The sequence below is a fragment of the Thunnus albacares genome, chromosome 9 (assembly GCF_914725855.1).
Source record: "Thunnus albacares chromosome 9, fThuAlb1.1, whole genome shotgun sequence".
NCBI classification, from domain to species: domain Eukaryota; kingdom Metazoa; phylum Chordata; class Actinopteri; order Scombriformes; family Scombridae; genus Thunnus; species Thunnus albacares.
In genome coordinates, this window is record NC_058114.1 from 20,373,876 (window position 1) to 20,388,146 (window position 14,271).

General features: G+C 38.7%; 1 protein-coding gene across 2 annotated transcripts; it reads right to left on the bottom strand.

Annotated features, from left to right (window-relative positions):
- Nucleotides 1-971: 971 nt before the first annotated feature.
- gclm (glutamate-cysteine ligase, modifier subunit) lies at nucleotides 972-13,948 on the bottom strand. Of its 2 annotated transcripts, XM_044361905.1 has the most exons (8): nucleotides 13,594-13,948; nucleotides 13,022-13,288; nucleotides 10,996-11,058; nucleotides 9,585-9,669; nucleotides 4,516-4,572; nucleotides 4,183-4,385; nucleotides 3,903-4,017; nucleotides 972-2,277 (listed from the first exon to the last, which is right to left on the bottom strand). In XM_044361905.1, the coding sequence occupies exons 2-8, from the start codon at nucleotides 13,157-13,159 to the stop codon at nucleotides 2,108-2,110; spliced, it is 831 nt and encodes a 276-aa protein (XP_044217840.1). In that variant the 5' UTR covers nucleotides 13,160-13,288; nucleotides 13,594-13,948; the 3' UTR covers nucleotides 972-2,107. The 2 variants fall into 2 exon arrangements, with proteins under 2 accessions (XP_044217840.1, XP_044217838.1); XM_044361903.1 differs by lacking the exon at nucleotides 13,594-13,948 and having other exon boundaries at nucleotides 13,022-13,505.
- Nucleotides 13,949-14,271: the final 323 nt, after the last annotated feature.

Genomic DNA, 14,271 nt, shown 5'->3' on the forward strand with positions numbered 1-14,271 from the left:
GTATAAGGCTCCTCCAAAGGGTCACCAGATAAATCTGAGGGGTCGTGAGATGATTAATGGAAAAAATTAATTAGAAAAAAAGTTCTAATACACAAATCTGTTTTCAGTTTTTTGACTTTTTCTCTGATCTTTGATTTTTGGTGAAATATTCGATCATTTGAACATTTATTGATATAAAACCATGTGAGAAGTGAAAAATCACCATTTGGTGGAGTTGTTAACAACTCAGACATCTGAAATGTGACCCAGACTACAAAAGGTTGGAAACCACTGGTTTCATCTTAAACAATGTGTTGTATTTTAAAAGCTTGTTATATTATCCATTGTGTCAAGTAACTAAAGCTGTCAAATAAATGCAGTGGAGTAAAAAGTACAATATTTCCCTCTGGAATGTAGTGGAGTGGAAGTATAAAATAGCATCAAATGGAAATACTCAAGTAAAGTACATGTACCTTAAAATTGTACTTTGATTTTGATTGAACAAAATTTGAATAAATTACTTTTGCATCTAATTTTATTAGCTGATCATGTCTTGTACGTAAAACCTTCAAGTAACAAAAAATGTCAGTAATGTAGTGGAATAAAAATATTAATATTTCCATCTCAATTCTAAAAGCACAAGTTTAAGTGACATGAAATGCAAATAGGTAAAGTACCTTACGTTTATGTTTAAAACAGTACTTAAGTAAATGGACTAAATTACACCACAAACATGTTTATTCTTGTTTGTAACTCACACTTTCAAGTGATCAGTAATATTGTGATTTAAAGGGTCGCTACGGGCTTTTATGTCGTCAGCATTTTGCCTTTATTCTAAGCTGTTGTTCTTATTTCTTTTCCATGTATGAATTTTATTTTTTCTTAGTGACACCAAAATCTTTGGCATTACCAATCATGCTTTAAATCTTTATACAAGCCCAAGTTTACACCAACTTTTAAATATTTTTACACCAATTTTGACAGTTCAAACATCAGTTTTATCATTTAATAAAGCCAATCCATGATATACAGATATATGATAACATTAAATATGGTTACAGTACAACAGAGAAGTTTTCGTCTTCATTAGATTTACTGGACCCTGTCTGAAAAAAAAAAAAAAAACAGCCATGATTCATAAATAAAAAGGTCTTCCTCAGAGTTAAGAAATGTTTACATCTCCTGGACATGGAGTTTCCAGTGTTATAGTAACAACACATACAGAAGACATCAGCCAACTATGAATGTACTCTCATCCCTCGGATTAATCTCATGAGTGTAGGGGGATAAAAATTTCAATGCATCATCGAAAACAGTGCATGGTTAGAAAAAAAAAAAGCATGATAAAATAAAGTTATATATACTCACATTGTTGTTTGCTTTACCAATTCAGCCTAATTTAGCATCATAAAATAAACATGTCCCATGTAGTTAGATTTGACAGTGCATTGTTTTCTGACTTGAGGAATGCAAATGGTCTTATATACAGCTGGAAAAGTCAAAATTGCAAGAATAAAATCTGATAATTATGTACTAAAAAACAATAAATCTATACCTTTTTCTTTTTGCTTTTCCTACTTGTTATCTTTTCATTCAGACTGATATATTTAAAGCTTGATTCACACAGACACAGTGGAGACAAAGCAGGTATGAGGATAGGAGGAGCAAGAGCTGAGAGGCACTTCACATCAGAGCAAGGATAAGGAGCCACCTTGTTTAAAAAAAGTTCAGCAACTTAAATTTTCCATCATTAAAAACAGCCTCTGCTGTGTTGATAAATGGCTATGCTATCAAAGCACTGGTCTTGGAGAGAGCCACCATCTGTGAAACTCTCACTTTCACTCTCATCCTGCAGTCTGTTCGTTCAAACTGACACTGGAGTTGATCTTGCATGTCCATCTCCTGTTTTTGATCTCACAGAAACGATGGTAATGAATACCTGCATCTGTTAAACTGAAGAAATCATAGATGATCAGGATGCAACCTTATTTGTAAGATAAAATAATGATTTCAAGACCCATGGTGATTGGCAGCATTCATTATTCCGTTACTTTGCATGTTTTATGTGTGTGAATGAAAAAGGAGGAAAATGGCTTCATCCCTGTGTCTTCTTCTCTGATGAGGTGTGCTAGGGGGTCGCCTTCCTCGCACTGACGAGGTAGCCCTTAGCCTTGATGATGCCCCTGCTCTTGACAATAATGGAGTAGCGCAGGACCCACTCAAGCCTCCAGTCGGCGATTTTCAGGTCCTGCGTTCCCTCCTGCACCGCCTCCTGGAATGTGGCTGCCGACATCAGCTCTGGATGAAAACATGAGACCAAGGGAGCAGCTCTTTAAAACTCACTGAGAAAAAAAATCTACAGGTACATGTGAACTACGGTATGCAGCTTACACCATGCACTATTCCCGAGTAAGACATAACTTACAAGATAAAGCTGGCATTTTTCTTTATTTTTCTTATTGTCTATAACTCCCATGAAAAGACCAAAATCAATAATGCACAAGTATGTCACTCAATACTCTCTGACTTTCCTGCCCTTGCTGTGGCACTCACAGGGTTTCTGCAGGCTTCACCAAGTTAAATTTAAGACTTTTTAAGACATTTTTTAATACCACATAGAATGCAATTTGATACCTATTTTACGGTCAAAGCGCAATGTGAAATAAATGTCAATTCATTTAAAGAACCAGTGTGTAGGATTTAGTGGCATCTAGTGGTGAGGTTGCAACTGAATACTCCTCGCCTCCCCTTCCCAATCCAAGCATGTAGGAGAACCTACAGGGTCCAAGAAAGGCCCTCTAAATCAATGCCTTTTAAGACTTTTCAAGACCCGCAGACACCCTGCACTCAGCCCCAAGTCTAATTATTCCGACTGAGGAGAAATCTTTAAAAAGTGGTCACCAGTATATAGTCTAATTTTTAAAAGGCTATAGTAGCTTAAGGTACTATAGCCATAGAATAGCTAAAAAAAATCTATAGTGCCCAAGTTTGTTTTCCCCCAGTGCAACAGTGTGGCTCATTGATGAGTTTTAATAGTTTTACAATGGAGTTGTATGGCACAGAAGGAGAATTTATACCAGGCTTTGACCATAGAGACAACTCTTGTTAGTATATCAAGTAATTAATTTATTGCCAAAAAAAGAAATGAGAAAAATCACACATACACTTATCCTTTAGTGTGTGATTAAGGAGTAAGCACTTGATTTGGTATATCTGAACCTTTTGGCATCTAGAAACTTCACAATTTCTATGGAGCTATTTCCCTATCTTTATTCAAGAGCGTGGTATATCAATTTGAGAGCATAATTTATTGATTTCACATTCAATTTTGTAATTTGTCCCTCAAAACCCTGCCCTCGCACTCAAATAGCCTCTGCTTGCGCTTAGATTTGCTCTGTTTCTGCTCAAATTGTGTGCTTGCACTCAAATATAATGTTGTTTGCACAGATTTCCTACATTCAAGCTTCAGCTCTTCTCCTCGCTCTCCGGCTACTTCTGCGCACTCGTGAAACTTCTGTTCTCGGAGTTCTCCTCTGCTCTTGGATTTTTTGTGCAACAACCCTGTCAAAATCCCCCAACCAATAGAAGGCCAGGTCTAGTGTTGACCAATGAAATGATCCCTGCCTCCTTGCGAGCTTGTTTGCTTTACTTCTTAGAGCGTCCCGTACGGGCGGGTACTCTTTAACTGGGTTCATCTACTCCAGCCCTCCAGGGCTTTATAAAATGTACTTCCCTTGCTTTATTTATGTTAATTACAAAATTTGAACGTGAAATCAATAAATTATGCTCTCAAATTGATATGCCACGCTCTTGAATAAAGATAGGGAAATAGCTCCATAAATTTCCTTCATCATGAATAAGAAAAGGTGCAAGTGTGGATTAACAGACCTATCCGACAAACGGAAAAAGAAACTGACTTTCACCTTTGGGGTCATTGTGTGTGAGCAGCTGGATGTCAAACTCCTTAGCGAAGGCTGTCAGGTCAGGAGGCATCACACAGCAGGAGGCCAGGTTGACCTGGTTACTGCTGGGCTTCACCTGGTTCAAGAGAGGGGATGTGGTCATAGACTGGCTCTGTCTGCAGTACAAGTACACTGGCTCATAACAGAAAAACACATTAACACCTATTATGAAAAGTTAACATATCAGTTGCCTCTAAAGATGACACAAATTAGGGTTCACATACATAAGATTTCCTCTCACCTGAGCCCAGTTGTAGAGCTGTTCCAGCAGATCTTTGTCCAGGTCAGAGGTGCCAATTGCTGCAATCCTCTGGCTTCTGACCAGAGCCTCCAGCTCCTCCCAGGCTGGCTGAAGGTGAGCCAAAGGTTGGCTGTCACCCTCCAGGGGCCCAGGTGGCGCTATGATAACAGAGTCAAGCTGGGACACTGCCAGTGTCTGACAGGCTAGAGATGAGACACAAACAAGGCGGTATCACCAGTAAAGTTCAGTTTATCTTTGAGAACCTGAGATTAAATGAGTTCATATCAACTGTGTGTCATTTTGAAGATTTTCCTGAAAAGATTAGAAGCTTACCCATCTCCACTGCATCTCTGATGGAGGACTGACCCGACTCACACAAGAACAGCTTGACTGCAAAAACAAAGCACTTCTACTTATTACTAATTTACTACTACTTAATACTTGTTTTAACTATTTACTACTTTATTTATTATTTGTTCAGTCTGTCATTAATTAGTTACACTCTGATCAATTATTCACCTATTGAATTGGGTGATTTTCTTTACAAATGACTTGGTGGTCCTTAAAATAGGTGAGGCAAGGAAATGAAAACCTTGACATGTTTCAATTGGAATGTGTGTGCAGGTATGCTTTTTAAACAGCCTTATACCTACAGCTACATTCTTGTTAACTGTACAGTAAATCACTACTGGACTACAAGGAGAAGAAATCAGGTTGATGCAAGGAGTTGGAGAATGTCTGGTTTCTCCTGCGCTGACATGCAGCTGCTCATCAGTCACGTTTCTGACACTAAGATTGATATTTCTGGTTTTTTAATGTTTACGGTACATTGATAAAAGATAACAGAAAACAATCAGGTTTGTCCAGCAGACACAGGTGTGTATCCAGTGGTGTTTATCAAAGCTCTCTTAATCCTCAGGGCGCCGTTGAGCAATGGAGGAGTAACACACATTTTCCGATAGCTCTGACAAATTAACATTTTAGATATACAAAAACACATCTATATCCACCCTTACTTTTGAAAGACAATTAACATTAGGAATTAAATCTACTTGATTCAGAGAGAAAAATTCAACGTGGAGAGGGCTAGAAACAAGAGAAACGAACAAAGTGAACAAGACCCAGAAAAAGCACCATGCTCGACTGACCAAGAGATGCCTGATGAGACAACTGAGGAAGAGTATCCGCCCGACAGAGCAGTGCTAGCTGCCATCACAGCATTTCAGAATGAAGTGGCCCAAATCATGAGTGAAATATGTGCTACCATCAACAGCCATATCAAGAGTGTATATGCGGATTTAAGAGAAGAAATAGCTACAGTTAAAAAAGATCTACAAATGTCCATTTCAACACTTGAAACATTGACATCACATAGCAACACTACCAGGGAGATAGAAAGATCGGCCACTTTTCACTCAGATAGTGTCGGCACACTGCAACGCCAGGTGACTCGTCTCAATGCAGAAGGAAAAACTTGCTCAAAAATGTGAAGATACCTTCAATACCATCAGAATCATTGGAATACCAGAGGGGAAAGAAGGGCCCAAACCAAGAGACTTTACTACCTAGCTACTGCAGGAGGTACTCTCCCTGGAGTAGAAACCACTTAGAGTCCATAGAACCATCCGACAACGGCCTGAACCTCATGAATAAGCCCAGCCCTTCGTCCTGTGTCTATACTACTACCACAATCTGGATGACATCTTGCACAAAATAGCAGCGATAAAAAACCTCCAATACCAAGGCTAAAGAGTTGCAAATCTTCCTTGACTATCCACAAACCATTGCAAAATGGAGAGCACTCTTCAAAACAGCCAGGGAAATGCTACAAGGCCAACTCGGCGTCAAATATGGCCCCCCAAAAAGCCCGGGACTACGTGGAACACCTTTTTGGAATGTGTTTGGACACGACAGTATAAAATGAACTTTATTTGAACCAGTGTTTCTGTTGGTAACATTTTGCCGAGGTGGGCCACCAGTGCTAAATCTTTGCCGCCACAGCCAAAAAAAAAAGAAAAAAAGAAAAAGAGAGAAAAAATTCATAAAAGAAAACAAAACATGACGACACGTGAGGAATTGTTAATGTCATAATTAAAGGGACTTCGTTGTAATATTTTCCCTGGAGAGTGCAGGAGCTTAAATTTAATTCAAACTGCTGGTATGTATATTTTTTATACATACTATACATTTTGTCACCACTACAGAAACACTAGGTAACTGCTAAAGTATGATAAGGTTCGCTGCCGTTGACTGCTGTTAGTTATTGGTTTGATTAATGGTTTAATAATGTGTGTTTATATTGATTACTGGCAGTGGCTGATAAGGCTAATTATCAGCTAACTGTACTCAGTTTCTAACGGCGGTAGGCAGTAAATGGTTGCCCTTTGTGTGCATGTTGTTTAACTACTTTCATAATTAAACATGATGTGCTTGATGGTGCCATTAATGACTCATGATGAAACTTGAAAGCTCAGCATTCTCATTGCCCTTTAGCTTCCCTTTTTATAAGTCACATTAACATGTATTCACCCAGAAAAAGCTCTGTACAACATGACCTCCTCTTTCTGTCAGCTGCTGTGTGTCTGCAGTGTATTTACTGCTTTTTCACACATGATTTAAGGCCAGTTGGAGGAGTTAAATCTGTGACTTTCTGCCTTCGTGTAATTCCCCAGGCTGCGGCTGTTTCTACTGCATTTCATGCAGTTTGCAGGGTTTCCAAACAGAAATACTCCAACATCCAGCAGCTGAAAGTGCTCCGGATATTTAATGGTTGAAGGTGGTTTCTGTGGGCAGCTGTATAAACCGTGTAGCTGTTTTAAAGAAATTTAAGGTGTTTTTCAAGTACAAGGAGGCACCTTTTGAAATGTGATTGTCTTAGCTAATATGATCTAAGAAACGTCCCAACCCCCCAAACAAATTTTATTTGTAAAAAAAAAAAAGTTCTTAAATGAAAATGAGTTAATAACAGGAGCAATCAGCTAGTGATGTCTGTTGTTTCTCTTCACAGTTGTTGTTGTAGTTCAGTTACAACTTAATATAAATTTTAGGGGTGCAACGGATCACAAAACTCACGGTTCGTATCATGGATTTGAGTCACGGATCGGGGGGCGGGGGGGACAAATAAAAATCCATATATTCTGTAAAACACTTACAGCATGGAACTTGTGCCCATGGTCTTAAAGGAAAACAACATTCAAGATGTCCAATGGTTAAACAAAATCTTAAAATATATAAAATATTCAATGCTCAATTGTTAAATTAAATTGCAATATGAAGCATGATACCTTCTTCCTTTAAACATGGTAGTGAATGAAACAGTCTGTGTCCACATCATCAAAACTTGATGATGACTTATAAACATGAACACACGTCTTGTCCTGCAGTTTGTTGAACGAGCCACCAAACAAACATTCATCAGGGATAAGTGCACCTCTAACGTCAGTTAGCAGCTACATAGCTAATTAGCTGCTCAGCTGCAGCACATTAAACAGCAGGTAAACATAGCTGCAGATGTCACTATGGACCCGTTAGATGCTGGTTTGGTCAGTGCTCTTCAGAATTCCTGTTAGCAACATGCTGTCTGTCCATGATTTGTACCTACAGCAGTTTGTTTACTTTGTCTTAAATGAGACATTAAATTTTGCAACTAATCCGCGGTTCACATGCGTGCCGAACTGTGGGGGGTGATCCGTATGCAGCATGGATCAACTACGATCCATTGCACCACTAATAAATTTATATAAGTTATAAATTAATTAAGGGCAGCTGTGGCCAAAAGCAGCATCTGTTTCAGCTTCATTGTTCAACAGTTTTTCTACTTGTAAATTTCCAACAGGAGCAGGAGGGAAAATAATCTCAAAATGAATCTAGTTGTAGTCTTGTAAATAGTGACCCTGCAAGATCCCCAGTCTTTGCAAAATCTTAGTCTGTGACTAAACTCAGTGACTTACGACACATTGTCTTTAGAAATGAGGGTCTCAGATTTAAGTCTTTTAAAGTCTTTTCAAAGTCTTCTTGAGTTTGGTAGGCATAATCCAACGCCTTGGTGACTCGCCCGGGAAGTCTGATTCCCCCCGTTCACATTGCCCCCACAGCAAACCTCTTGTTCCACAGGAAACACTGGACACAATCCCAATGTTATTCACCATGAACGTTAAAGATAAAACGTTGACGGTTATTACAAAATGAAAATGAACCTTGATTTATGTTAATACACATAACGTTACTTATTACTCAGTATTTGATTCAACTGTTTACATTCCCAAATAGTTGTTTCAAGATGTTGGTCCTGCTGATCGGCTGATATATATAATATATAGGTGTTTTTGTTACTCATACTTAAAAATTGTTGAGCTATTTAAACTGAAGAAGTAACAGAGATTGACAAAGGTTAACATCTACTTTACAGGGAAGCTACTTAAATTCAGTTTTAATTTGTTTTCTTTCCATGGTGAGCTCATGCCTACCTATTTTAGTATTGGCTAGAGATATTATTTTTGTTACTATTGTTCATTTAATTATTAATTATTATTATTATTATTATTTCTAAATGCAGGAACTGGGAGGTTAGTTGATGACAGAAAGGTTGGGTTGGGAGGATTACTCACTCAGAAACTAACATATTTGGCAGCCATTCTCAACCAGTGGGCCGACAATCATAACACATCATCAGGTAGAGACAAACATGTTTTACCACTGTTAGCTAGCTAGCTTTCTCTGTGGATCGTTCTTCAGAAGACATGTCTCTATCCACTGTGTTGGAAAATGAACTGATGGAACTATCAGCAGGCAGCAGCCTGAAGCTCCAGCTCACACAAGTTGACCTTGCTTCATTCTGGATACTGGCTGCCAGTCAATATCCCTCTCTGTCAAAATGGGCAATCAAATTTCTGTTGCCTTTCACCACCACCTATTTATGTGAGTCAGAGGTTTCCATTGTGACCATCCCAAAATCAAAGGCAAGGAACAAACTGAAAACAACTTTGAATGCTACTCTGCATGTCAGCCTCTCACCCATATAACCGCGACTTGATTTCGTTATTTCCCAGAAGGAAGCCCAAGTAGGCAGAATATTTATTTGGGTCATTACAACTGACAGTGCCATAGCACATATCTACAGCCCACTATTTTTTGTCATGTTATGTTTTTGTTTTTTTTCATTTATTTGGGAAGGTGGTCCTCAGAATTTTTTTAACAATCAGAAGTGGGCCTTAAGTTACAGAAGGTTGAGAACCCCCGTTCTAAGACATACAATACAGATGCAAAACAGTGTAAGTGATCAATCTAGAGATGGAAAGAGAAGTTTGATACCCATGAATTGGAATAATAGAGGAATTGATAATCCAGCTTCCTTGCGTCAATAAAAAATATTTGGAATAATCAAAGCTCTCCTAATCCTTTACCTGAAACCTTCAGCTCTTCTCTCTCTTCGGGCGTGATAGCGTCTGTTGCCTGGGGAATGGAACAGTCCAGAGTGTCCGGAAGGACCTACATGATAAGAAAAGTACTGTTTTTAGTAACAGTGTAACTTGCTTTGTGATTAAAAGTGTGGCTTTTGGTCATTCAGATAAAAGGTGTCAGTTATGTCAATATTCCTTATGGCTTTATTACAGTTACTTGAAGAGCCACAATATTTGGCAGCTGGTGTCTGAGAAGAACAAAAAAAAAAAAACACACTGTTGAAATTCAGTCAAAAAGTTATGAGCAGGAAGTAAAGTGTTCTCCCACATGCTGCATAACTGAAGGATTTTAAAAATTATTTTGCAGTTGAAATCTAATTAATAAATAACCTTAATGAGTGCGAGGGACACTCTTCTGCTCATAGTAAATCCACCAATACATTTTTTTTTAACGTCAATTTTATTTCAAGCATAGAATGACAAGACACCAAGTTCAGACCAAATTAAATCTTATTTGTTTGCAGGTGAAGCAATCATCCAGATATTCACAATTTCATTAAAGTACAAGTTTCTACAAAGTAAAACACCAATGTATTTTTCTGCCAGCAAATAGTCAGCAAACACAACCTGAGGAAAACCTCGGACTTAAGCATCCCATTCTTGACATTTCCCTGCAGGGTATGTCTAATAAGCTTTGTATTTGCAAGTATTCAAGACCACATAGTTCAGCTCTTTAAATGTCCCCCATCCCCATTTGAGTCCAGTGGGCGTGGTGATAAAAGCTGGAGCAGATTAGCTGAGCCTAGCAGAATCAGCCATAGCCAAAGTAGGAGTGTGTTCAGCAGAATGGCGGTTCACTACGTTGGATCCTGCAGTCTTTTTAATCTCAATTTCAATATTTTCACAACATGTTAGTTTGACAAAAACAGATTATCTGATGACTGCAGCTTTGCAGAAATCCTATCACAGTTAGATGGCTACTTAATGAACAAAACCTCCTGAACAAAGTTTCTGTGTCCCCACCCCCACCCATACCAACAGACAGACGCACATTTGGAATGGCGCCTTTGGCAGCCAGCATTGCATGAACATTCATCATGACAGCTTCTTTTCAGTAAGCCTAGAGGCATCCTTTGATGTCCATCACTACAGTTATTTTCTTTTCCCGAGCACTGGAATTTTGCTGCCTGTCAGTGTTATAGCACGTTATTGTGCAACTCATTCACAAACTGCAGGGCTGACCATAATTCACTGTCAATGCAAATACTATTGTTCTTTCCCCAGTGTCAATAAAAAAAATGCAAAACCGTGATACAATGTGGTCTCGCAATACAGGAGAGAGTGAACAAAGTACCCTACTATACTCTCACATAGCTACATGAAAACAAACAGAAAACTGTAAATGTCTCCCCACCTCAGATGGCGGTTTTGATGTGGAAAACCAGTCGCTCAGTGTGGCTTGAATGCAGTCTTGAAGCTGAAATATCAAACAGAAAAACAAAGTTAAATTACAATCTGTGAAACAGGCACATTTTTAGTGAGGATCCCAGAAACTTGGTTATCAAAGACTTTGTGACAGAGGTATGAACTCAAGGGAACAGCTTTTTATTCTCAGCAGACTCCGCACCAGCATCTGGACAGCTGTGATATGTTACTCCACCAACACATGAGCTGCACTTATTGTAAACAATAAAATTGGACAGGCATCGTGAAGATCACACTGATACAAACCAAATCGAAGTGAGTGACAAAGTTTAAGTGCTCCTATGTTTTGTTTTAAACTATTTACAAAAAGATGGTGCATGGAGGCCAGCTGCAACAGTAATGCCAGATGTGTATGGATGAGTGAGAAAGCAGGCTTAAACAGACCTGGCAGACGCTTAACAGTGTTCACATCATGTATGATAGATGGTAAAGATGAGATGTTTATGACTTGCGACTATTCACGCCATTAGCCGGCATTTGCATGAGTGCAGAGTTTGGTTATGTTATAAATACTGAACACTGACAATAAATCATTATTTTCATTAACTTAAGCTTTGATTTGCTGGTACTTCCATATTATTAAGTATTAAATTAGATATATCAATTTTACAAAAAAAAATGAGCTTGCCTGTTATTATTACAACTTGGATCAACACTATTTACAAGTTGAAAACTGTCAGTTATGGTAACTCTTATATGCCATATAAGCAGCATGACTGGAGACTCCTGAAAGACAGAATAGGTGGAAATCCTGCAAGAAGCAACAATAATGTCTCTAATTTACCTTTTAAAAGCACTTTCATGTATTGTATACTTACATTTCTTTCTTTTTTGAGGTATGTCAGCCACATATATAATCATACATAAACTGTATGCCAGTATAGATCTGTGATAAGCCAAAAATTGGCCCTTTGATACATCAGTCATGCTCAACTTACATTATAACTGTTGTATATATTGAAAATCAAAATGTCACATAGAGAGTTAGTCAAGCATGACATTTGCCGTTCATAAAAAACTATAAGAAATGATTAATTATTTTATAGATTGTTGTGTGCCCAAATTACAACCAAGGTTGAGAGAAACACTGCAGGTGGTGTTTCATACATTGAAGCAATTAATGGTGCTGTTTATGAAGCAATGCAAAGTAACAAAAAGTCTAAACAAACCCTTTCAGGGTGAACATGTATGTCGTGGTGAAACAATTTATTAATCAGTCTTCAGAAAATTAATCATTAACAGTTATCAAGCAAAACGTCAACAAGTTTCAGCGAGGATTTACTGCTATTCTCTGTTTTATATTTCTGTTAACTGAATATCTTCGAATTTAGCCAAACAAATAATTTCAAGATATCAACGTAGGCTCTCTAAAATTATGACTTGTCAGGTTTATCATGATAAATATAATCATTAGTTACAGCACTAAATCTCAGACTAAGATTTGAGTATTTTGGTAGATTCTGACTACTGACTCCTTGGTATTGCCATAATTTATGGGTGTTAATACTAAACACTGTCATTGGAGCATCTGCCTGCAGGTGTATGTAGATCACCTGCTTTATGTGAGCAGCCTAATGCAAACACTCCTCATCAGTTAGTGTATGTAAACTATTTACCTTAGACTGGATCACAAAGTTATATAACATAACTTTGCATTAAGAGTAGCACATAGACAAGACAATACTCAACTTTAGCTGATGCACACTCCAAATACTATAAAACACTATAAAATACGGACCTTGACAGGTGCTTCCGTTGTAAATCTTTCTGTCTGATATCTCTCTTTATTATCAGCTAACACACACTGACATCGTTAGCTTAGCTGGTTAAATATTTAGCCATGTAGCCTAACGTTAACTTGAAAGCTAACGGGCTACGCTGTCACACCACCACAACAAACAACGTTTTTAATTAAGAGAGCTTTGTTTGTTTTGTTTGATTTTTTTTTATCTTACCTCTTCGCTGGGCGAGCATGGACACTTCTTTTTCAGACGACTTCGGTTGACTAAGTTCCCGGTGTGAAGCCTGAGAGTCTTAGCGTGGTTCAGCAACTTCTTTGCCTCAGTGTTCATGTTGGTGTTTTGAGGATCCATGTGCTTTTCGGTAGCAAGCTAAGTAGCTAAACAGTGACCGATACCACAAAATGTGACAGCAAGCAAGCGCTCTAACCCCGTTTACTGACTGCTATTGTAGCTGCTGGCTAGCAAACAACAGTACAGCACCTGTTTAGAAAAAAAAGATGTAGTCAGGATGACTTGCACTCAGTGTTGACTGACTTAGCTGGTTTGGTCGTTGCTTAGTGGCTGTTATGGAAGCAAGCCGGTCAGTTACGCCCACTGGAAGTGTCGGTGAGTGTCCCGTAAAACCCGGTCAGGATTTCATACTTAGTGTGGCCTACATACACACAAATATCTTTAAATACATGTATTTAAAGGTCCGGTGTGTAAGATTTAGGTGGATCCATTGGCAGAAATGTTTTAATTAGTGTCTATTTAGCTGAAAATAAGAATCGTTGTGTTTTCGTTACCTTTGAATGAGCCCTTTATAACTACATAGGAGCAGTTCCTCTTCCCACCATGGATTTATATATGCATCCATGCTTCCCATGGATGTATAAAGGGAACTGGATCATGGTGGATCCACCGTCGGAAGCGGGCGGGGCCCGTTCATTCCATGGTTCATTCCTACCAAAGTTGCTCTTCTTCTTCTTCTTCTTGTAACATTTCGGCAGTATGGCGCTACTAGGCATATTACTGCCCTCTGCAGGACGAAAGTTGCTTAGTGGCGCATGAAGATAAAAAAGTTCCACTTCTTCGCTTCCACATCCATGCCATGGATGTATAAAGAAAACTTGATACAGGAAGAGCGCCAGGCTTTGAAGCAAATTTGACATAGCGGCCAAACCGTGTAATTACAACGTCACGTGACGCACACTGGCCCAAAAAGACTTTTTCCCAGACTTACATTGTGAGAGAGACGTCTGTAAATCAGCGAATACATTTTTAAGCGTAACAACCCCTGCGAAATAACTTGTCTCACTATCACAATTTGATCCATTTGGTCCGATCACATTTAAAAAGCCTCGAAGAGCCGCATGATTGAATTGTTTCATCCCCATTCAAGTTAGCCCGAGGGCTAAACCGGAAGTAGCCGACTCGGCAGGCGAAAGTCATTACTGCGCTCGCTCTATGGGCCGCACGGATGC

Bases quoted from the DNA above. Each gene is read 5' to 3' on its own strand.
- gclm (XM_044361905.1), bottom strand. From the start codon at position 13,159: ATGGATCCTCAAAACACCAACATGAACACTGAGGCAAAGAAGTTGCTG. The intron at 9,670-10,995 runs GTGGGGAGACAT...CTTATCATGTAG, and splicing joins CATCAAAACCGCCATCTGAG to GTCCTTCCGGACACTCTGGA. The intron at 4,386-4,515 runs GTAAGCTTCTAA...TCTCATCTCTAG, and splicing joins CAGAGATGCAGTGGAGATGG to CCTGTCAGACACTGGCAGTG.